Source organism: Ornithorhynchus anatinus, chromosome 2, assembly GCF_004115215.2.
Source record: "Ornithorhynchus anatinus isolate Pmale09 chromosome 2, mOrnAna1.pri.v4, whole genome shotgun sequence".
Lineage (NCBI taxonomy): Eukaryota > Metazoa > Chordata > Mammalia > Monotremata > Ornithorhynchidae > Ornithorhynchus > Ornithorhynchus anatinus.
In genome coordinates this window covers 1,323,096-1,347,861 of record NC_041729.1, presented here as the reverse complement: position 1 = coordinate 1,347,861, position 24,766 = coordinate 1,323,096, and the positions used below count along the sequence as shown (strand labels likewise).

At 49.8% G+C, this 24,766-nt stretch overlaps 1 protein-coding gene across 2 annotated transcripts in view; it reads left to right on the top strand.

The window, feature by feature from the left end:
* The window catches only part of RAB26 (RAB26, member RAS oncogene family), a 42,639-nt gene that overhangs the window by 1,061 nt on the left and 16,812 nt on the right, over positions 1-24,766 (top strand). For both annotated transcript variants that reach the window (XM_029047725.1, XM_029047723.1), the window contains exon 2: positions 7,965-8,075. In XM_029047725.1, coding sequence (XP_028903558.1) covers positions 7,965-8,075 — 111 coding nt within the window. The remainder of the gene's footprint in view (positions 1-7,964; positions 8,076-24,766) is intronic.

Here is a 24,766-nt window from a genome sequence, read left to right as displayed (position 1 = left end):
GGGGCTGGGGGCTGGAGCTGGGGGTCTCGGGATGGTGGAGAGGGGCTGGGGGCTGGAGCTGGGGGTCTTGGGATGTTGGAGAGGGGCTGGGGGCTGGAGCTGGGGGTCACGAGATGGAGGCGAGGGGCTGGAGTTGGGGGTCTCGGGTTGGGGGCTGGAGCAGGGGGTCTCCGGTTGGAGGCGAGGGGCTGGGGGCTGGAGCAGGGGGTCTCCGGTTGGACTTGAGAGACTGGGGCCTGAAGCTGGGAGTCTCCGATTGGACTTGAGGGGCTGGGGCCTGGAGCTGGGGGTCTCGGGATGGAGGTGAGGGGCTGGGGGCTGGAGCTGGGAATCTCGGAATGGAAAAGAGAGGCTGGGGGTCTCGAGTTGGAGGCGAGGGGCTGGAGCTGGGGGTCTCCGGTTGGAGGCGAGGGGCTGGGGGCTGGAGCAGGGGGTCTCCGGTTGGACTTGAGGGGCTGGGGCCTGGAGCTGGGGGTCTCGGGATGGAGATGAGGGGCTGGGGCCTGGAGCTGGGAATCTCGGGTTGGAGATGAGGGGCTAGGGGCTGGAGGTCGGAGTCTAGGAGGGAGGCGCATCAGGTGGCATGAGCTCCGGGGCGGGAAGGGTAGCGGCTCCGAGGGGTTCAGGGTTAAGTATCTCCGACTCCATTGGTCTCCGGCTTGGGGAGGAGGCGGAGGGAGAGGAATCAGCTCAGAGACGTCGTCCGGAGAGTTGGGGAGGGGGGCAGAGCAGGGGTCCGGGGGATGCCCAGGGCCACGAAGGACCGAGCCAGGGGGACAGGGAAGAGGGGCAGGCTGGAGGGCCGCGCCGAAGGAGGGGAGGGTATTTGGGAGTGGGAATGGGGTCGCGAGGGCTGGCTCTTCCCGGAGGGAGGAGGAGGAGGAGGAGGAGGAGGAGGAGGAGAAGGAGGAGGAGTGTCCTTTGAGCCCCTTTTCGTCCCTTAACTTTGCTGTCCAACCCGGCTTGCCTTCCCCCCCGCGCGTGATCCCTGGATCCTTGTCCTGCCGGCCGAGAGATAGGCCGGGGTTCTTGTCCGGCGGGCTACCTGCTCCTGGACCCCCTCTTCCCCGCTATCATTCTTCCGATCAATCAGTGAATGATATCTATTAAGCCCTTATTGTTAACAATAATAATAATAATCATGTTGGTATTTGTTAAGCGTTTACTATGTGCAGAGCACAGTTCTAAGCGCTGGGGTAGAGCCAGGGTCATCAGGTTGCCCCACATGAGGCTCGCAGTTAATCCCCATTTGACAGATGAGGTCACTGAGGCCCAGAGAAGTGAAGTGACTTGCCCACAGCCACACAGCTGACAAGTGGCAAAGCCGGGATTCGAACTCATGACCTCTGCGGGGCACCTGCTACCCCCTTCCATCCTCCCAACATGCAACCAAGCATCCCCGCCCCCCTCGCTCCCCGGCGACCCCCTCCCCGGGCCCGCTGCATCCACCCCACAAGCTGTGTTCCCTCTCCCCTGCCCCCGGCCAGCTGCAGGGGGGTCTGGAGGCTCCGGCTCCGGCCCCTGCCATCCTCCCGGGCTGGGGGCTGAAGGGCAGGAAGGGAGGGGGGACTGGCCTCAGGACTGGAAGGGGAGGGGTGAGTCAGGACCCCAGGCCAACCAGACCACGGCCTGCCACCGGACCAAAATGGCCTTCGAGGAAGTCGACCGCCCCAGCGACCTCAGGGCCCCCGCGGAAAAGACTCCCCGAGGCCCGCTCAACGCCCTCCCCACTTCTGCTCTCTCCTTCCTCCTCCCTTTTATCACTCCTCCTCTCCCCCTCCTCCCCTCCCTGCCTCACTTCTCTCCTCCCTCGGCCTTTCCCTTCCTTTCCTCTCCCCTGTCGCCTCCCTTTCTCTCCCTTCCTCTCCTCCTCACCCTTCCTCTCCTTTCCTCGCCTCCTCTCCTCTCCCCCATTATTCCCCCTCTCCTTCCCCTTCCCCTTCCTCTCTTCTTGGCTTACCTTCTTTCCCTCCCTTGGTCCTTCCCTTCTTTTCCTCTCCCCCATCCTCTCCCTTCCTCCCCTCTCCTCCTCTCCCTTCCTCTCCATTATTCCCCCTCTTCATCCCCCTTCCTCTCTATTTCCCCTCCCTTCTCTCCCCCTCCTCCTCTCCCTTCCTCTCCTTCCCTTCTTCCCCTCACCTGCCTTTCCTCTCTTCTTCCCCTCCCTTCTCCCCCCTCCTCTTCTCTCCTCTCCCTTCTCTCCCCTCCTCTCCTCTCCCTCCTGCCCCTCTTCCTCTCCCCTCTCCTACCTGGATCAGTAATTCCAGGGGCCCCTTCAAGCCCAATAGCTTCCCTTTCCGTCCAATTGCTGAAGGAGAGCGGACCACGGGTGTTGCCCCCCTTTTATAGATGGGCAAACTGAGCCCCGGGATTGTTCAGGCACTGGTCCAGACACTCGATGCCCCAGCGGGGCGGGCGGCCCAGCCTGACTTACCCACAGACCCCGTTTCCTTATTGCCTTTTGGTAAGAGCAAACACATCCTGAGTCCAGAACTGGAACTGGACCCGGAACCGGAGGAAATTTGAACTTTGGGCAGGAAGGTGAACATTTCTGCCTGCCTCCAGATGAGGGCAAGGGCCAGTGTGTCCAGTGGTTTCCTTCTTCCAGGAAAAGGCCAGAGTTTGGAGCCTTGGAGGCAGGACAGACAGACTGATCACAAAGATCACCACCCCATCAGCAAAGCAGGGGGCTGGGTGGGGGCAAGGGAGACCTCTGGCCTGGAACCTTTTAGTATCCGACAGACCACTACTCTCCCCACCTTCAAAGCCTTATTAAAAGCATATCTCCTCCAAGAGGCCTTCCCTGACTAAGCCCTCGTTTCCTCTTCTCCCACTCCCTTCTGCATCCCCCTTGCACTTAGATTTTCATCTTTTATTCACCCCATCGTCAACCCCACAGCACTTATGTACATATCTGTAATTTAATTATAGTAATGTTTGTCTCCCCCTCTGGACTGTAAACTCGTGGTAAGAGAACATAATAATAATAATAATGTTGGTATTTGTTAAGCGCTTACTATGTGCCGAGCACTGTTCTAAGCGCTGGGGTAGACATAGGGGAATCAGGTTGTCCCACGTGGGGCTCACAGTCTTAATCCCCATTTTACAGATGAGGGAACTGAGGCCCAGAGAAGTTAAGTGACTTGCCCACAGTCACACAGCCAACAAGTGGCAGAGCTGGGATTCGAACTCATGAGCCCTGACTCCAAAGCCCGTGCTCTTTCCACTGAGCCACGCTGCTTCTCCTAACATGCCTACCAACTCTATTATAGTGTACTCTCCCAAGTGTTAGTACATTGTGCTGCACAGAATAAGCTCTTAATAAATAGAATTGATTGATTGATGGGTGTGAGCACCCTTGGGGATTTTGTTCATTGCATTGGCGTGAAGGAACTCCCAGGTAGACATCACAACACGTATGTACATCTTTTTATAATCTGTTGCTTCCCCTACTGTAATTTATTGTAGTGTCTGCCTACCACACTGGACTGTAAAATCCTTGAAGGCAGGGATCATGTCTACTTAATCTATAAATGCCTTGATTAAGCATCTGCATTGTACAGAGCACTGCACTGAGTGCTAGGGAGAGTACAAAAGAGTTAGACATAATCCCTGCCCTTGAGGAAGTAACAATCTACTCCTGTGGGCAGAACACTGTACTGAGCAGCTGGGAGGGTACAGTAGAATTAGTAGACACGATCTCTGATCTCAAGAATTTACAGTTTAATGGGTGAATCAGTAAGAGTAGCAGAATGGCCTGGTGGAAGAGGAAGGGCCTGTGGATCAGAAGGACCTGAGTTCTAATCCTGTTCCCCACTTATCTGCTGTGACCTTAGGCAAGTCACTTCGCTTCTATGTGCCTCAGTTACCACATCTGTAAAATGAGGATTAAGACTGTGAGCCCCAGGTGGGACATGGACCATGTCCAACTTGATTAGCTTAGTACAGTGCCTGGCAGATAGTAAGCACCTAACAAATACCACACAAAAATCAACTCACTGCAATGATTGAGCAACTGCTGGATGCAGAACACTCTATTGAGCACTTGGGAGAGTACGATAGAATTCATAGACACAATCTCTGCTCTCAAGGATTTACAGTCTAAGCGGTGAATCAATCAATCCGCAATATTGATTGAGCACCTGCAGTGTGCAGAGCACTGTACCGAATGCTTGGGGGAGTATAACAGTAGTCCCAATCCCTGACCTCAAGGAGCTTACATTTGGGGGGCGCCCCTGGAAGACCCTCCTCACCCCCAGACTCCTTGTGGCATCGTTAATTTGGTGCAGGATCTAGCCGGGTTGGGGGTGAGGGGAGTGTGAAGGGTGAAGTTTCTGGAGAGGACCGAGATCTCCTCTCCACCCACAGATCGTCCCCAGTTCCCGGAACGGCGCCGTGGATCACTGCAAAGGACAGAAAAAAACCTGCATGTTGTGTGATGGGAGATTCAGACCCTGGGGGTTCCTGCGCCCTTAACGAGCTTCACCCAAGGGCTCTGGGCCTCTCCTGCAGCTCCCACGCAGTGTGGCCCAATTCCGTCTCTCTGTCGTGGGGTCTCCCAGATCGCCACCCTCCCCTTCCCCCCTCCTGCAGCTGTCGAGCAGGAACTGAAAAACAAATAAGCCAATGTTTGCAAACGCGGCAGGAAGAAGTTAAAAGTCACCTGCCCCCAGGGAGGTGAAGGAGGGAGGTGGTGGGGGGGGGAAGCCTCACTCTTTGGAAAAAGCCCCTTGGGAGGCTGCGGGTCCCCTCTTTCCTATCCCCACACCAAGAATAGGAAGAGTCTTTCAATCAATCAATCGGTCCTACTGATTGGGCACCTAATGTAATAATAATAGTAATGATAAAAATGGAACTTGTTATGTGGGACAGGGACTGTGTCCAACCTGAATGATGTGCATCTACCCCAAGCGCTTAGAGCAGTGCTTGACTCATAGCACTTAACAAGTGCCATAATTCTTATTATTATTATTATGTGCCAAGCACTGTGGTAAATTCAAGTTACTCAGGTTGGACACAGTCCCTATTCCACATGAGGCTCACACTCTTAATTTCCATTTTACAGATGAGGTAACTGAGGCCCAGAGAATAATAATGTTGGTATTTGTTAAGTGCTTACTATGTGCAGAGCACTGTTCTAAGCGCTGGGGTAGACACAGCGGAATCAGGTTGTCCCACGTGGGGCTCACAGTTTTAATCCCCATTTTACAGATGAGGTAACTGAGGCACAGAAAAGTGAAGTGACTTGCCTCAGGTCACACAGCAGATATGTGGCAAAGCTGGGATTAGAATCTAGGTCATTCATTCATTCATCATATTTTTTTGAGCGCTCACTGTGTGCAGAACACTGTATGTACTAAGCGCTTGGAGAGTACAATACAGCAAATAGAGACATTCCCTGCCCACAACAGGCTCACAGTCTAGAGGTCCTTCTGGCTCCCAGGTCCATGCTCTATCCACTAAATTATGTATGCAGATCACTGTACCAAGCACTTGGGAGAGTACCACAAAGTTGCTAGACATGATCCCTGTCCTCAAGAAGCTTATAAAATAGTGGGAGAGACAGACATCAAGATAAATTATGGACAGAAGGAAGCAGTAGAGTGTAAAGTTATGGGCTTATATCCTACAGCGATTGTGACCACTTAAGTGACTAGATGGTGCAGAACTGCCGGAAGGGCAGCTGGGAGACATAGAGTGCGGAGATAATGTTGGTATTTGTTAAGCGCTTACTACGTGCAGAGCACTGTTCTAAGCACTGGGGTAGATACAGGGGAATGAGGTTGTCCCATGTGAGGCTCACAGTCTTCATCCCCATTTTACAGATGAGGGAACTGAGGCACAAAGAAGTGAAGTGACTTGCCCACAGTCACACAGCTGACAAGGGGCAGAGTTGGGATGCGAACCCATGACCTCTGACTCCCAAGCCCGGGCTCTTTCCACTGAGCCACGCTGCTTCTCTAAGATGAGAATGAGAAGAGATGAAAGATTAATCAGGGAAGTCCTCCTGGAGGAGATGGGATTTCAGTAGGGCTTTGCTGATGGGAAAGGCAGGGAGGGCTTTATGGATCTGAAGGATCCAGGCAAGAGGGAGGATGTGAGCAAGGTTGGCAGGAGAGATGAGAACAAAGCCCAGTGAGAAGGTTGGCTGGAGAGGAATGAAGTTCATTCAATCATATTTATTGAGCACTTACTATATGCAAAGCACTATATTGAGCGCTGGAGTGTGACTGAATGTTGAATGAAGTGTGCTATGGGTGAGCTACTCCAGATAGAGAAGCAGTATGGCCTAGTGGAAAGACCACGGGCCTGGAAGTCAGAGGACATGGGTTCTAATCTCAGCTCCACATGTCTGCTGTATGACTTTGGGCAAGTCACTTGGCTTCTCTGGGCCTCAGTTACCTCATCTGTAAAATAACGGATTAGGACTGAGAGCCCCATGTGGAACAGTGACTGTATCCAACACGATTACCTTGTATCTACCCCAGTGCTTAGAACATTGCTTGGCATATAGTAAAATGCTTAACAAATACCACAATTATTATTGTTATTATTATTATTATCCCCCCGGGGTGGGGGATGGGTTGGGATGACCACTTGCTGAGGATGGTCAGGGATCAACAATTGCCTTTGGTCTAGTGAGTGGACGTGGGCAGGGAGGCCAGCAGAACCAAACTGTCACTCCACTCTGTGGAAGTCCAGTTTGGTCCCCAACCTGTGAAAATGACTAAATCTCCAGGAAGCATCAGCCAGGAGAATCGAGGCCCCGCAGACCCTGTGGGTGAGCGAGCACTGTGAACAGTCGGGTGCTTTGGATGGGCAGGAGCTGTGGGTGGACAAGCCCTGTGGCTGGGGAGGGGAGGGAAGGGGACACAAAGCAGGAGGAGGAGGGGGAGAGGGAGGAAGAGGGCAGAGGGAGATCTTACAAGAGAAATCTCACAACTGATCAGGAAAGCCCTCCCCTCCCTCTACTCTCAGGGTGGGAGAGGGTGGGATTCCCCAAAAGCAGGGCTCCCCCCTGGGCGTGGGTGTCTAGCACTGGGGAGGGGGCTGTGAACTGGGCTGAGTCCAGGGGTCTGGAAGTGTCCAGTTCAGCTCTGGATTTTTTTAATGGTATTTGTTATACCCTTTCTATGTGCTAGGCACTGTACTAAGCACCTTGGTGGATACAAGTTGATCATGTCTCACGTGGGGCTCATCGTCTTAATCCTCCTTTTGCAGATGAGGTAACTGAGGTACAGAGAAGTGAAGTGACTCACCCAAGGTCACACAGCAGACAAGTGGCAGAGCTGGGATTAAAATCCACATCCTTCTGACTTCCAGGCCCATGCTCTATCCATTACACTATGATGAAGGTACCTTCCAGGTTCCCAGCAGTCGTGGTGAAGAGAGCCTGGCAACTGGACATATTGAGCACTTACTCTATGCCAAGCACTGTTTTAAATGTTGTGGGGGGATACAGAATTATCAGATAAGTCGTAGTCTAAAATGGAGAAAGAACAGGGATCCTCATTTTATAGAGGAGGAAACTGAGGTCCTGAAAGCAGCATGGCCTAGTGGACAGAACACAGGCCTGAGAATTAGAAGGACCCAGGTTCTAATCCTGGCTTCTCCACTTATCTGCTGCATGATCTTGGACAAGTCACTTCACTTCTCTGGGCTTCAGTCATCTCATCTGTAAAATGGGGATTAAGACTGTGAGCCCCATGTGGGACACTGATTGGGTCCAACCTGATTAGTTTATATTTACCCCTTTGCTTAGAACAGTGCTTGACACATAGTAAACACTTAGCATATACCATTAACAAAGGGACTGCCCGAGGTCACCAAGCAGGCCAGTGCAGTGCTGGGATTCCAACCCATATCTCCTGCTTTCCAGTCCCAGGCTCTAGCCATAGGGCCATATCTTCTCATCCATCCCATGCCTTCCAGGGTCAGCATTCTCTTCCCTTCTCCTCATGCAGGTGATGTTGGTGGGAGACTCGGGCGTGGGGAAGACCTGCCTGCTGGTCCGGTTCAAAGATGGTGCCTTCTTGGCCGGGAGCTTCATCTCCACTGTGGGAATCGACTTCAGGGTAAGAGCCCGGCCCCTGGCCTCCCTGCTGGACTTAACCTCTCTGCTGGACCTGGCCTTCTGGATCCAGCCGTCGGGGGCCAGCTGGGTGGGTCCCGCCAGTGGGGTCCAGACTTCTGGATCCTGCCGTTGGGGTATGGCTGTCTGGGTTCTGTGTGGGTCCTGTATCTAATAATAATAATGATAACTGTGGTATTTGTTAAGCACTTATTATGTGCCAGGCATTATACTAAACACTGGGATGGGTACAAGCAAGTTGGGTTGGACACAGTCCCTGATCCATGTGAGGTTCACAGCCTCAGTCCCCATTTTATAGTTGAGGTAACTGAGGCCCAGAGAGGTAAAGTGACTTGCGCAAGGTCACACAGCAGACATGTGGCAGATCTGGGATAGGTCCAGCTGTTGGAGCCCCATCATCTGAGTCCCAATACCTTGTCCCTTTTCTGGAAAAAAACTGCATGCTGCCAAGGGGATCTGCCAGGCATATCATATCAAACAGATAATTGCTGTCCCCCACTGCAAAGTCGTATCGAAGGCAACTCTCCTCAAAGAAGCCTTCCCTGACTAAGCCCTCTTCGCCTCTTCTCCCACTCTTTTCTGCGCTGCTCTTACTTGCTCCTTCATTCATCCTCTCTCCCATCCTCACAGCACATATGTATATATATTTGTAATTTATTTATTTATATTAATGTCTGTCTCCCCCTCTAGACTGTGAACTCGTTGAGGGCAGGAATATGTCTGCTATTATATTGTACTCTCCCACGTGTTTAGTACTTTGCACACAGTGAGCACTCAATAAATACGATTGAATGAATAACTGAATGAGGCACGGGGGTGGGAACTTGCTGCAGTCACTGCGCTTGGCTTGAATGGAAGCTTGTTGAAGGCAGATGATGCGTAGCACTCAGAAAATACCATTGATTGATTAGAAGTGTCCTGTGGGACCTGGACCAGCAGATTATTGATTTTGTCTCTCTTTGACTGTCCATCTTTGTGTGTCTGTCAGTCTTTGTCTCTGCCCATCTCTCTGCCTTTCTATCCCTGTCCATCTCTCTGACTTTTTTTTGTCTGTGTCCATCAATCACTGGTATTTACTGAGTATTGACTTGTGGGCAGAGTATTGTATTAAGCACTTGGGAGAATAAAGTACAGTAAAGTTGGTAAGCATGACCCCTGCCCACAAGGAGCTAAGAGTCGAGAAGTGGAAACAGTCTAGTAGGACTTTCAAGATTGATGAGAACAGCTTCCCTCCATCTCTCTGTCTCTCTCTCCATCTCTGTCCATCTCTCTGTCATTGTCCATGTCCCTGTCCCTCTAATGGGGAATCAATCAGAAGTGTTTACTGAATGTAGAGCATTGTACTAAGAGCGTGGGAGAATACAATAGCATTAGTAGACACGATCCAGCCTTCAAGGAGTTTAGAGTTTGGCAGGGGAGACAGACTGAAAAGTGATTAACAGATAGGAGGAAGAAGGAAGAATGGATGATTAAGTGCTTAAGTAGCTGGGGCTCCAAGTCAATAGACAAAGAAGTGACACAGGTGAGTGTAAAACTGCACAGTTGGAATAGAAATGCTAAGGTGATATTTGGGAGATCTGGGAAGAACAGAAATTAATTGGGGATGGCTTTCTGGAGGAGGTGACTTCAATTCTGCCAGATCATGTGAAACTGATATTCCCCATTTGGATAGAACACTTTGGAAAAACTAGTAGTTGTACATAGTAATGGTATGTACTGAGTACTCCCTGGGTGCATTGTACAGAGCACTTGGGAAAAATACAGCACAAAGCAGTGACATGTTCCCTACCCATTAGGAGCTTACACTCTCTCCAGAGAGAGAGACAGAGAGAGCTTCCCAAGTGGTGGAATCCGAATAAATCAAATTAAACATTCAGTTGAATATCCATATATTCACAAGTACAAAGGGTGTCTGACTAAGCCCTCTTTATCTTTTCTTCCACTCCTTCTGCATCACCCTGACTTGCTCCCGTTATTCACCGACCCGCCCAGCCCCACAGCACTTATGTACCTATCCGTAATCTATTTATTTACATTAATGTCTGTCTCCCCCTCTAGACCTTAAGCTTGCTGTAGGCAGCGAATATGTTGGTTATAATGTTATATTGGACTCTCCCAAGCACTTAACACAGTGCCCTGCATACAGTGTGTTCAATTAATATGATTGATAGATTGAAAAGTGAGTGTAACTGTATCAATTCAGAAGTGAGCTACCCTTGGGACAGGGTCCCTAAGGCTTGGTTCTGGGTTCCCCTTCCATACTCCACCTACACTCACTCCCTTGGAGAAAGCATTCACTCCCACAGCTTCAACTACCATTTCTATACAGATATTTCCCAAATCTGCATCTCCAGCCCTGAACTCTCCTTCTCTGCAGTCTCACATTTTCCTCCTGCCTTCAGGACATCTCCACTTGGATGTCCTGCTGACACCTCAATTTCATGCCCAAACCCAAACTTCTCATCTTCCTACTCAAACTCTATCCTCCCTTTGACTTTCCCATCGCTGTAGACAACACCACTAAATTCCCTATCCCACAAGCCTGAAACCTTGGCATTATCCTCTGCTCATCTCTCTCATTCAACCTACATATTCAATCTGTCATCAAATCCTGTCAGTTCTACCTTCACTATGTCGATATAATCTGCCCTTTCATCCCCATCCAAATTGCTATTAGGTTGATCCAAGCACTTATCCTATCCCTCTTTGACTACTGCATCCTCCTCCTTATTCTTGACCTCCCTGCCTTGTCTGTCTCTCTGTCCATTTCATATTTCACTCTGCTGCCCAGATTACTTTTCTAAAAAACCATTCAGTCCAAATCTCCCCACTCCTCAAAAAACTTTAGTGGTTAGGAGTGGTTCACCCATCTCCACAACAAACAGAAACTCCTTACCATCATCTTTAAAGCATTCAATTCCCTTGTCCCCTCCTACCTCATCTCACTGATTTCCTACTATAACCTAGCCTGTACACTTCACTCCTCTAATACCAACCTACTCACTGTACCTTAATCTCATCCTTCTTGTCACCGACCTCTTGCCCATGTCTTCCCTTTGGGGTGGAATTCCTCCCATCATAAACAACAGACCACCACTCTTCCCATCTTCAAAGCCTTCCTCCTCTCTCGCCCCGCTCCGGTCTATTCTTCACTCCGCTGCCCGGCTCATCTTCCCGCAGAAACGATCTGGGCATGTCACTCCCCTTCTTAAACAACTCCAGTGGTTGCCTATCGACCTCCGCTCCAAACAAAAACTCCTCACTCTAGGCTTCAAGGCTCTCCATCACCTTGCCCCTTCCTACCTCTCCTCCCTTCTCTCTTTCTACCGCCCACCCCGCACGCTCCGCTCCTCTGCCGCCCACCTCCTCGCCGTCCCTCGGTCTCGCCTATCCCGCCGTCGACCCCTGGGTCACGTCCTCCCGCGGTCCTGGAACGCCCTCCCTCCTCACCTCCGCCAAACTGATTCTCTTTCCCTCTTCAAAACCTTACTTAAAAATCACCTCCTCCAAGAGGCGTTCCCAGACTGAGCTCCTCTTCCCCCTCTACTCCCTCTGCCATCCCCCCTTTACCTCTCCGCAGCTAAAGCCTCATTTTCCCCTTTTCCCTCTGCTCCTCCACCTCTCCCTTCCCATCCCCACAGCACTGTACCCGTCCGCTCAACTGTATATATTTTCGTTACCCTATTTATTTTGTTAATGAATTGTACATCGCCTTGATTCTATTTAGTTGCCATTGTTTTTATGAGATGTTCTTCCCCTTGACGCTGTTTAGTGCCATTGTTCTTGTCTGTCCGTCTCCCCCGATTAGACTGTAAGCCCGTCAAACGGCAGGGACTGTCTCTATCTGTTGCCGACTTGTTCATCCCAAGCGCTTAGTACAGTGCTCTGCACATAGTAAGCGCTCAATAAATACTATTGAATGAATGAATGAAAAGCCTTATTAAAATCAAATTTCCTCCAAGTCTTCCCTCACTAAGCCCTCATTTCCCCTACTCTCTCTCCTGTTTTGCCTGTGCACTGGGATCTGTAATCAATCAGTCAATCAATCCATCTGTACCCTTTAAGCATTTGATATTCACCCACCCTCAGCTCCACAGCACTTACATGCAAGAGTATAATTTATTTTAATGTCTGCATCCCCCTCTAGGCTGTAAGCCCCTTGTGCGCAGGGAATGTGTCTGCCAACTCAGCAGAGTTGGTCCTCTGTATTGTCCTCTCTCAAGCGCTTAGTAAAGTCCTCTGCACATAGTAACTACTCAATCAATATCACTTATTGATTGATATTTCAAACCAATTGGAAAGCAGGGAGTTTCGACTCCCAACTTCTTACTGGTGATTAATATTTTTTTCCCACTTACTCTGGCCACCCACTATAATAAGCAACAGCAAATCTGATCGGACACAGTCCCTGTCCCACACACAAGTCTGAGAGAGAGAAAACGAAGATCTTAGTTCCATTTTACAGGTGGGGAAACTGAGCCCCAGAGATGTTCTGTGACTTATCCGAGGTTGCACAGCAGGCCTGTGGTAGAGCTGGAATTGGAAACCAGGTCTCTGCCTCCCAGTGCCCTGCTGCCTCCCAGAGTACCCAGTCTTGAATCCCATTCACCCCTCCTGTCCTCTACATTGTAAGCTCATTGTACTCTCCCAAGTGCTTACTAGAGTGCTCTGCACACAGTAAATGCTCAATAAATACAATTGACTGGCCGACTCCTTCCCTCTCGCCCCTGTCGTGCCCTGGATGGCATGGGGCTGCTCTTTGGCATGGGCTGAGGCAAAGCAAAAATAGACATGGGAGAAAGAGGAACTTGTTTGGCAGATTTGGTGTGTGGTTGCTGTAGTTACCAGAACACACCGAACCTCCCTCTCAACTCACCTTGCTAACTCCCTGGACTCTTGAGTCAGGGCAAACATGGCTTCCCAAAATCCCTGCCCAGACCATTGCTGCCTGGCATATAAAGCCTGCCTGGCATTCCCTAGCTTGTCAAGACCCTTTGTCTGCCCGGTGACCCCATTATTTTCATTGTTCTGAAGGGAATACAAGCCCAGAGAGGTCCAGGGCCTTGTCTGGAGCCACACAGCAAGCAAGTCACAGAGCAACATGGTGAAGTGGATAGAGCACGGGCCTGGGAGTCAGAATATCATGAATTCTAATCGTGATTTCACCACTTGTCTGCTGTGTGAACTTGGGCAAGTCGTTTCACTTCTCTGGGCCTCAGTTCCCTCATCTTTAAAATGGGGGTTGAGACTATGAGTCCCATGTGGGACAGGGACTGTGTTCAACCTGATTACCTTCTTTCTACCCTGGTGCTTAGAACAGTGCTTGGCAAATAGTTAGCACTTAACAAATACCGTTACTGTTATTATAATTATTGTTATTATTATGTCTAACCCATTTTGCTGTATCCATCCCAGCACTTAGGACAGTGCTTAGCACATAGTAAGCACTTCACAAATACCACAATCATTATTACTATTGGAATGCAGGGGTCCTGAATCCCAGTCCTGTGTTCATTCCAATAGGCCACACTCTTTCCCTTCCCTAAAAGGCTTGTTTGGAGATCCTTGTGGCAGGAGGAGAGCCTGAACCGATGCCAGTGTGTGTGTGTATGTGTGTGTGGAATGACAGCGGGGACACTGCAACACTTCCATCCCACTCTTCCTCTGGCTCGCCCTTCTCTGGCTTTCATATCCTTGTTACAGTAAATAACACCCCCAGCGTTGCATTCGGGGAGCCCTAATTTTAGGGGAATGGTGGGGCTTTCTTCTGGGCAGCAGAGTGGGGTTGGGCCTCGGGACCCCAGTCCCTCCATCAAGGGGGTGCTGACTGACTGGGAGTCCCCACAACCACAGAGCTGCTGAACACTATACTGGACACAGGGGTCGGTAACAAGATAATCTGAAGGACATAGTCTCTATCCCCTCTGAGAGGGATCCCCATCTGAGAGGGAAGGAGAGAAGGGTTTTTAATCCTCTTTTTACAGAGGAGGAAACTGAGGCCCAGGTAGGTTCAGTGGATTGTCCATGATCACAGTGCAGGCCTAGGGCATATTTAGCACTAGATCCAGGGTCTCCTGACTCCCAGTGCCTCCTGCCATGTCCCCTAGAACAAGGTTGTCTCAGTCAGTCAGTCATATTTATTGAGTACTGACTGTGTGCAGAACGCTGTACTAAGAGCTTGAGAGAGTACGGTTCAATCGGATTTACTGATCATTCGCTTTGTGCAGAGCACTGTACTAAGCTCTTGGGAGGTACAGTACAGCAATAAACAGACACATTCCCTGCCCGTAACAAACTTACAGTCCAGAAGGGGAGAAAGACATTAATATAAATAAGTAATTTACAGATATGTACATAAGTACTACAGGGCTGGGAGAGGGGATGAATAAAGGGAGCAAGTCAAGGTGACACAGAAGGGAGTGGGAGAAGAGAAAAGGAAGGTTTAGTCAGGGAAGTCCTCTTGGAGGAGGTGTGCCTGCAGTAAGGCTTTGAAAGGGAGTTGGGGGCACGAGTCATTGTCTATGGATATGAGGAGAGAAGGTGTTCCAGGCCAGAGGCAGGACATAGTGAAAGGTCAGCCATGAGATAGACGAGATGGAGGGACAGTGAGAAGGTTGGCATTAGAGGGGCAAAGTATGTGTGCTGGGTTGGAGAAGGAGAGTATCCAGGTGAGGTAGGAAGAGGCAAGAGGATTGAGTCCTCCTGGTCAGGCCCCACGTTGGGCCCAGGAAAGTGGTACTGGGGCTGCCCAAGTGGGGCTTTAGGGGCTTCCGAAATGTCCCATCCAGGCCCCTCCCCTCTCTCTGGACTCCGCGCCCACCTCTCCAGACCACTTCCCCTCCCTAGTCCCACCCGGTCATTGGTTGGTTGGAGGCCACCGGCAGACTTATGCCTGCAGCCGGGGTCAGAGGAGCGTCCAGTTCCACTCGCGAGGACCAGAAATGAGGCTAGAGAGCTCACACAGAGCACACGTGTGCCTGTCTGTGTGTGTGTGGGTCTGGACAGACTGCCCCCATCAACCCTTTTCCCTTTCCCTCCCTCCTCCCATACCCCCTCTCCCTCACACCACCACCCTCTCCCCCATGACTCCTCCCCTTCTCTCTGAAGCACAGAGCAATGAAGTGATTCGCCCAAGGTCACAAAGCAGACAAGTGGCAGAGCCGGGATTAGAACGCAGGTCCTTCTGACTCCTAGGCCCGTGCCCTATCCAGTACCCCACGCTACTTCTCGTGGCCGGCGGGGCCCCAGGAAGGAGTCTCCCGTCGCATCCCGCCAGTCGGCCCCTCCCGGGGGTGCGTGGGTGGGTCGCTGAGGAGATCTGATCGCGCCGCTGTTCTGATAAATGTTTAATGCTTGTGCACTTGGGATTCACACATGAAAGCCATCGCTCTGACTGAATAATTGATGCAACGAGATGGAGCCGCCCTGATAGAGAGACACTGGCAGGGCGAGCTCCGTCTGCAGCCCTCCACCCTGCAGGGTAGGGAGCCAGACAACACCTCTGGCAGGCCATGGTAGCAGAGCCAACATCTACGGAGTGCCACTAGATGCGGGACATTGCACTAATTGCTTTCTCCTTCCTCTCAATCCATAAGAATAATAATGATGATGATGCTGCTGATTGTATTTGATAAGGACTTAGTATGTGTAAGGCACTGTACTGAGCACTGGAGTAAATATAAGGTACTTGGGCTAGACACTGTCCCTGTCCCACATGGGGCTCACTGTCTTAATCCCCATTTTCCAGATGAGGTAACTGAGGCCCAGAGCAGTGAAGTGACTTGCCCAAAGTCACACAGCAGACAAGTGGTGGAGCTGGAATTAGGACCCAGGTCCTTCTGACTCATAGGCCCATTTTCTGTCCACTAGGCCATGCTGTTTCCCTATGGATACCAATCAGTGGTATTTATTGAGCCCTCACTATGTGCAGAGCATTGTGCTTGGGCGAGTACAATATAACAAATAGAGAAGCAGTGTGGCACGACAGAGGACATGATTTCTAATTCCGGCTCTGCCACTTTTCAGCTGTGTGACTTTGAGTAAGTCATTTAACTTTGCTGTGCCTCAGTTACCTCATTTGTAAAATGGAGATTAAGACTGTGAGCCTCATGTGGGACAACCTGATTACCTTATATTTCCCCAACGCTTAGAACAGTGCTTGGCACATAGTAAGCTTTTAACAAGTACCAGCATTATTATTATAATTATTATAACGGAATTGGCAGCCTATGTTCCCTACCCACAACCTCTTTGGGCTCTCTTTCTCCATCTCTGTTACCAGTTCCCCCTCTCCCTCCCACCCGCTATCTGTGGCGATCCCTTATGGCTCAGTTCTGAGTCCCCTCCTGTTCTCCATTGAGCGCCGACTGAGTTCTGGGACTGTTTGAAGCACTTGGGAGAAGTCAGCAGATGTCCCAACTTTCCCTCCCTGAAGGAGCGTCCACTCTTATAGGCTCCTTCTGCTGTTACTTGTGACTTTTCATTCTTTCTGTCTCAGTTGCAGAATTTTTTTTATTGTATGGTGTTTGTTAATAATAATGATAATAATGAGGGTATTTGTTAAGTGCTTACTATTTGCCAGGCACTGTACTGAGTGCTGGGGTGAATACAAGCAAATTGAGTTGGACACAGTCCATGTCTCACATGGAGCTCCCAGTATAAATCCCTACTTTACAGATGAGGTAACTGAGGCATAGAGAATAATAATAATAATAATTGTGGTATTTGTTAAGCACTTACTATGTGCCAAGCACTATACTAAGCACTGGGGTGGATACATGCAAATCAGATTGGACACAGCCCCTGTCCCTCTTGAGGCTCACAATCTTAATCCCCATTTTACAGATGGGTCAACTGAGGCCCAGAGAAGTGAAGTGACTTGCCCAAGGTCACAGCAGACAAGTGGCAGAGCCAGGATTAAAACTCATGATCTTCTGACTCCCAGGCTCATGTTCTATCCATTAGGTTTTGCTGCATCTCAGAATTAAAGCGCTTCTTGGGGCTAACATCTGGGAGAGAAAAGGGGGGTGAGAGGAAGTCTAGAATTCCCTCCCCAACCCTGGGGTTGTGCTGAGCCAAGGCTGTCCTTCTCTTACCTGTAATTTATTGTAGTGTCTTCCCCCGCTAGACTGTAAGCTACTTGAAGACGGGGATCATATCTACTAATTCTATCATCCTCTCCCAAGCACTCAGTACAAGTTTAGTGCACAGTCCCAGCTTACAGTAGGCTGGAAGCTCCTTGAGGGCAGGGATCTTGCCTATTAACTCTATTATTCTCTCCCAAACTCTCAGTCCAATGCTCTGCCCAGACTAAGCTCCCTTTTCCTCTCCTCCCCCTCTCCTCCCCATCACCCCACCTCGCTCCTTTTGCTCTACTCACCTCCTCACCCCACAGCACTTGTGTATATATGTACATATTTATAATTATAATTCTATTTATTTTAATGATATGTATATATGTATGTATATATATATTTATTTATAATGATGCTTCTGTTGCCTGTTTACTTGTTTTGATGTCTGTCTCCCACTACTAGAATGTGAGCCCGCTGTCGGTAGGGATTGTCTCTGTTGCTGAATTGTACTTCCCAAGCGCTTAGTACAGTGCTCTGCAGACAGTAAGCACTCAATAAATACGATTGAATGAATGAATGAATGAATGAATGAATGAATGAATGCCCACAGTAAACTGAAAGCTACTCGAGGGCAAGGATCATGTCTATCGACTCTATTGTACTCAAGTGGAAGCAGCAAGGCGTAGTGGATAGATCACAGGCCTGGGAGTCAGAAGGTCATGAGTTCTAGTCCCGGCTCCACCACTTGTCTGCTGTGTGGCCTTGGGCAAGTCACTTTACTTCTCTGTGCCTCAGTTCCCTCGTTTGTAAAAGGGGGATTGAGACTTATGAGTCCCACGTGGGACAGGGACTTTGCCCAACCCTATTTGTTTGTATCCAGCCCAGCACTTAGTAATAATAATAATAGTATTTGTTAAGCACTTACTCTGTGCCAAGCACTGTTCTAAGCGCTGGGGTAGGTACAAGGTAAATAGGCTATCCCACATGGAGCTCACTGTCTTAATCCCCTTTTTACAGATGAAGTAACTGAGGCACAGAGAAGTCAAGTGGATTGCCCAAGGTCACACAGCAGACAAGTGGAGGAGCCAGGATTAGAACCCACATCCTCTGGCTCCCAAACCCATGCTCTTTCCACTAAGCCATGCCGCTTCTCTACAGTGTAGTAGTACAGTGCTTGGCACATAGTAAGTGCTTAACAAATACCACAAGTATTATTATTATGACTCTCCCAAGTGCTTAGAACAGTGGTCTGCACACAATAAGTAAGCGCTCAGTAAATACCACTGATTGATCAGCCCAGCCTTGGGTGACCTTGGGCATGTTGGCTCTAGTCCAGCCAGGATCCAATCTCTCGCCCCGTCAGCTCCCCACCTGCCCCGGTGTGACCAGGACTGTGGCCACCTGTGCCCTCTCTCCTCCCCTGCGCCCACCCCAACTCATGCCCTAGAAGCCGCATGGCCTAGTAGAAAGAGGGCGGGAGTCAGCCCCACCCCAATTTGAGAAGGGACAGCTTCCTCTCCTCCAGACCACACTTGGTGGGCAGTAGGATCTGGATGTCTAGTGCCCTTTGTGGGGGGCTGTCAGAGTGGCCCGAAGTGTGGGGACAGGGCTGAGGGGCTTGGTAAAGCCCCTGGAAGCTGGGAGCTTCCAATGATGTGGTTCCTGATTTGGGCTGCCCCTGCAGAGAGATAGAAAGACTAGGAGCAGAGAGGGGCATGGGCCGGCCTGGCTACAAAGGAGTGCTGGTAGAGCATATGGGCAGAGAGTACATGATAATAATAATTATGGTATTTGTTAAGCACTTACTGGGTGCCAGGCACTGTACTAAGTGCTGGCGTAGATACAAGCAAATCTGGTTGGGCTCAGTCCCTGTCCCACGTGGGCTTCACAGTCTCAATCCCCATTTTCCAAATTAGGGAACTGAGACTCAGAGATGTGAAGTGACTTTCATTCAATAGGATTTATTGAGCAGAGATTTACTATGGGCAGAGCAGTGTACTAAGCGCTTGGACTGTACAATTCGGCAACAGATAGAGACAATCCGTGCCCAATAACGGGCTCACAGTCTGAATGGGGGAGACAGACAGCAAAGCAAAACAGAACAAAACAAGCAGTCTAGCGCAGACATCATCAAGATAAATAGAATCGTAGAGATATACACATCATTAACGAAATAAATAGGGTAATAAATAATATATACAAATATGCACAGTGCTGAGGGGAGGGGAAGGGGAAGAGCAGAGGGCGGGAGATGGGGGAATGGGGAGGGGAGGAGGAGCAGAGGGAAAGGGGGGGCTCAGTCTGGGAAGGCCTCCTGAAGGAGGTGAGCTCTCAGTAGGGCTTTGAAGTGATTTGCCCAAGGTTACACGCAGACAAGTGGTGGAGCCAGGATTTGAACCAATGACCTTCTGACTCCCAAGCCCGTACTGTAGTCACTGTGTAATTTGTATTTGTTAGCATTACCAAGGACTGTCCTAAGCGCTGGGGTAGATACAAGTAATCAGGCTAGATACAGTCCCAATCTTACATAGGCCACAGTCTAGGGGAAAGGGAGAACAGGTACTTAATCTCCATTTTAAAGATGAGTAACCTGAGGTACAGAGAGGTTAAGTGGTTTGCCCAGTGTCACACAGCAGACAGGTGACAGAGTTGGGATTAGAACCAAGGTCCTCTGACTCTCAGGCCTGTGCTCTTCCCAGTGCTTAGTACCCTGCCTGGCACATAGTAAGCATTTAATAAATACCATAATTATTAATTATTACTATTTCCACTAGGCCACACTTTTTTATGGTACGTGTTAAGCGCTTACTATGTGCCCAAGCACTGTACTAAGCACTGAGGTAGGTTCACGCTAATCGGGTTGGACACAGTCCCTGCCCCACATGGGGCTCACAGTCTTAATCCCCATTTTACAGATGAGATAACTGAGGCATAGAGAAGTGAAGTGATTTGCCCATGGTCTCACAGACAACAGGTGGCAGAGCGAGGATTAGAAGCCAGGTTCTCTGACTCCCAGGCCTGTGCTCTCTCCACTGGCCACACTGTTCTCTGAGATTGTGGACAGAGAGCAGCAAGGGCCGCCTCTCGGAACCCCGGTCCCAGAGTCTCCCTCCAACCCCCAACACATCCACACTTCAGGATGGGATGGGTGACTGCTCTCCCCACCATTAGGACACCTTAGACGCTGGTGTCCAGGAGGACCTTGAGTTTCTATTCCGTTCTGTGCTAGTGCCAGTGCCAGCCACTCTTGCTTGGCCTTGGGCAAGTCACTTCACTTCTCTGTGCCTCAGTTACCTCATCTGTAAAATGGGGATTGAATCTGTGAACCCCATATGGGACAGGGATTGTGTCTAATCCAGTTGGCTTTGTATCCACCTCAGCCCTTAGTACAGTGCCTGGCACATAGTAAGCACTTAACAAATACAGTTATTACCCAGAGTATGACCTCTCGCCAAGGCTAGTTGCAATCTTCCCCAGCCGGGAGCTCCACAAAACGTTAGAAACAGTCTCTGTTTCTTTTTGTCTGTCTTTATCTCTGTTTCTCTGGGTCTCTGCAGCCCTTCGGTTTTCTGGGGCTCTGCCTTTCTCTGCCTGTCTCACTATCTCTGTGACTCTGTCTTTCTCACACCCCCCCCCCCACACAAACTCTCTTGGTCTGTCTGCTTCCTTCACTCTCTCTGTGACTCTCTTGTCACAGACACACACATTCTTGGTCTGTCTGCCTCCTTCACTGTCTCTGATTCTCTGTCTCTGTCACACACACACTCTCTCTTGGACTCTGTCACACACCCACTCTGTCTCGGAGTCCCTCTGTCTCTGTCACTCTCTTGGTCTCTCTGAAATAATAATAATAATGGTATTTGTTAAGCTCTTACGATGTGTATTTGTCACACTCTCTTGGTCTCTGTCTCGTACCCACTCTGCTTCGGTGTCCCTCTGTCTCTATCACTCTCTTGGTCTCTTTATATCTGTCACACTCTCTTAGTCTCTGTCATATCCTCTCACAGACACTCTCTTAGTCTGTCTCTGTCTTTCATGCAGACTCTTGGTCTATCTCTGTCTCCCTAAGCAGTATGGCATAAGTGGATACACCATAGGCCTGGGAGTCAGAAGATCATGAGTTCTAATCCCCACTCTGCCACTTGTCTGCCTGGTGACCTTAGGCAAATGACTTCACTTCTCTGGGCCTCAGTTCCCTCATCTGGAAAATGGGGATTGAGACTGTGAGCTCCATTTGGGACAGGGACTGTGTCCAACCTAATTTGTGTATAATAATAATAATGATGGTTTTTGTTAAGCACTTACTATGTGCCAAGCACTGTTCTAAGCAATGGGGTAGATACAAGATTATCAGGTTGTTCCACACAGGGCTCACAGTCTTAATCCCCATTTTACAGATGAGGTAACTGAGGCACAGAGAAGTTAAGTGACTTGCCCAAAATCACACTGCTGACAAATAGCGGAGTCGGGATTAGAACCCACAATGTCTAACTCCCAAGCTCAGGGTCTTTCCACTAAGCTACACGGCTGCCCAGCAGCAGCAGTTTGTATCCACTCCAGCACTTAGTACAGTGCCTGGCACATAGTAAGTGCTTAACAAATGCCATTATTATTATTATTTCTCTTGCAGTATCTGTCACGCACTCTCTTTTGGTCTCTATCACTCTCCCTCATGGTCTTTCTCTGTCTGCACACATGCACGTTCACTCTCATTCTGTCTCTGTCTCTCTCCTGTGGTAATGGGGTCCTCAAAAGAGGCGCCCCCTCCCCCCCCCGTGAGGAGAGGCAAAAGAGGGGCAGAGACCCCTCCTCAGACCATGCCCCAGAGAGATAATATGGCAATTAGTGTGACAGGATGGAGAGCAGAATCCCAATTAGCCTGTTTATTTGGCTTTCTAATTGCAGGAGGCCTCCGGGGGTCTTAACACAGATCAGACCCGCGGCTTGCTGCAGAGCGGGGGACGCTAGGGTCCCCAGCCCCACCACCTCAGGGGTCACGACGGCCCACTAGGCTGCTGCCTCCATCCCTGTAGGCCCGAAGCCCGCTCCGGGCTGGAAGAGATCCGGTTTCCAGGCTGTGCTTCTGCTGGTGTTGCTATGGCAACCCCTCCAGCCGCCTCTGTACCAGCACCCGTGGGGTTAAGGCCAAGCTGAGCCCGGCCCCCCTGGTAAACCTCGATCTGGATCATTTGTGCCCTGGGCCCGGGGCCTCTGCCTTCTCTGCCCTGCCCAGTCCTGGCCGGCAAGTCCAGTTTGGACCAACACCAAGTAGGATCTAGGGCAGGACCAGGAGTGTCTGGGCCTAGGGGGTTGGTTATGGTACAGACTCAACATTGGCACAAAGTAAGCACTTAACAAATACCATCATCATTATTATTGCACTGTGCTGAGCCCTGGGGTAGACAAATGATGCTCAGATGGCGCACTCATTCATTCATCCATTCTTCAATAGTATTTATTGAGCGTTTACTATGTGCAGAGCACTGTACTTAACGCTTGGAATATACAATTCGGCAACAGATAGAGACAATTCCTGCCCAATGACGGGCTTACAGTCTAATCGGGGGAGACAGACAGACAAAAACAAGACAACATAATCACAATAAATAGAATCAAGGGGATGTATACGGTCTCAGTCCCCTACTGGGGCTCACAATCTAGCAATGGCACAGTGGATAGAGCATGGGCCTGGGTGTCAGCAGGTCATGGGTTCTAATCCCACCTCTGCCACTTCTCTGCTTATGACCTTGGGCAAGGCACTTCACTTCTCTGTACCTCAGTTCCTTCATCTGGAAAATGGGGGTTAAGACTGTGAGCCCCACATGGGACAAATTGATTACTTTGTATCTACCCCACTGCTTAGAACAGTGCTTGGCACAGAGTAAGCACTTAACAAATACCAACATTACTTTTATTGTTAATAAAAGGGAAGAATAGCAGGGATCTTATTCCCATTTTACAGAAACTGAGACCCAGAGAGGCTAAGAGACTTGCCTAAGGTCACACAGCAGGCTGGGGGCAAAACTAGAACTAGAACCCAGACCTCCTGACTCCTGGCCCCAGGTTCTTTCCACCAGGTCAAGCTGCCTCTGGTGATTTTTCAGGAACAAACAAGAAAAGAGCCCCTTGTCCAAGGCCTGTGATTAATTTAACAGCTGGAATCCAAACTGAAGAGAAGCAGTGTGTCCTAGTGGATCCCAGAGTCCAGGCCTGGGAATCAGAAAGTCAGTCTGATGTGTGACCTTGGGCAAGTCACTTAATTTCTCTGTGCTTCAGTTACCTCATCTATAAAATGAGGATTCATATTGTGAGCCCCATGTGGGACATGGTCTGTGTCCAACTTGGTTATCTTGCATCTACCCCAGCACTTAGCACAGTACCTGGCACCTAGTAAATGCACCTGCTCCTACGCTGGTCGATGCACTTGTCATATCTTGCCTTTACTACTGCATCAGCCTCCTTGCTGACCTCTCTGCTTCCAGCCTCAGAAGCTTCACTCTCGTACTGCACTCCCTTGTCTTGTCAAGAGAAGCAGTGTGGCTTAGTGGAAAGAGGCCGGGCTTGGGAGTCAGAGGTCGTGGGCTCTAAGGACTCTGCCACTTGTCAGCTGTGTGACTTTGGACAAGTCACAACTTCTGTGTGCCTCAGTTACCTCTCTGTAAAATGTGGATTAAGACTGTGAGCCCCACATGGGACAACGTGATTACCTTGTATCTACCCCAGAGTTTAGAACAGTGCTTGGCACATAGTAAGCACTTAACAAATGTCATTATCATTATTATTATTATTATTGTCTTATGCTGTCGAGTCGTCTCCGACCCATAGCGACACCATGGACACATCTCTCCCTGAACGCCCCACCTCCATCTGCCATCGTTCTGGAAGTGTATCCTGCTGCCTGGAAAATTTTCTAAAACACTATTCTACTCATATCTGCCCACTCCTCATAAACCTCCCATGGCTGCCCATCTCTGCATCCAACAAGAACTCTTCACCATAGACTTTAAGGCACTCAAAGAGCTCTCCCTCTCCTACCTATCTTTGCTCTTCTCTCAGTACACCCCAGCCTGAGCACTTTGCTCCTCTAGCATCACCTACTTATTGTGTCTACGTCTTGTCTCCATCACCTATAACCACTTGCTCGTGTTCTCTCTTCTGCCTGGAATTTCCTCCCCCTTCACATCCAACACCACCATTCTCCCCCTTTTCAAAGCCTTATTAAAATCACATCTCCTCCAAGAAGCATTCCCTGACTAACTTCTCATCTCCCCACCCTATTCTTACTCCCTTCTGTGTCACTTAGTCACTGTGTCACTTGGCTGTGTCCCCACTAAGCATTTGCTACAAACCCCAGTCCCACAGCTCAAACATACATAGCCTTATATTCTGTTGCTTCCCCTAGCTGTAATTTATTTTGATTCTCCCCATCTAGACTGTAAGCTTGTTTTGGGCAGGAGATGTGTCAGCCAACTCTGTTGTACTGTACTCTCCCAAGTGCTTAGTACTGTCAGTCAGTAAATGAGTTAGTCATTCATTTTTACTGAGTGCTTACTGTATGCAGAACACTGTAGTAAGCTTTTGGAAGAATACAATAAACAAT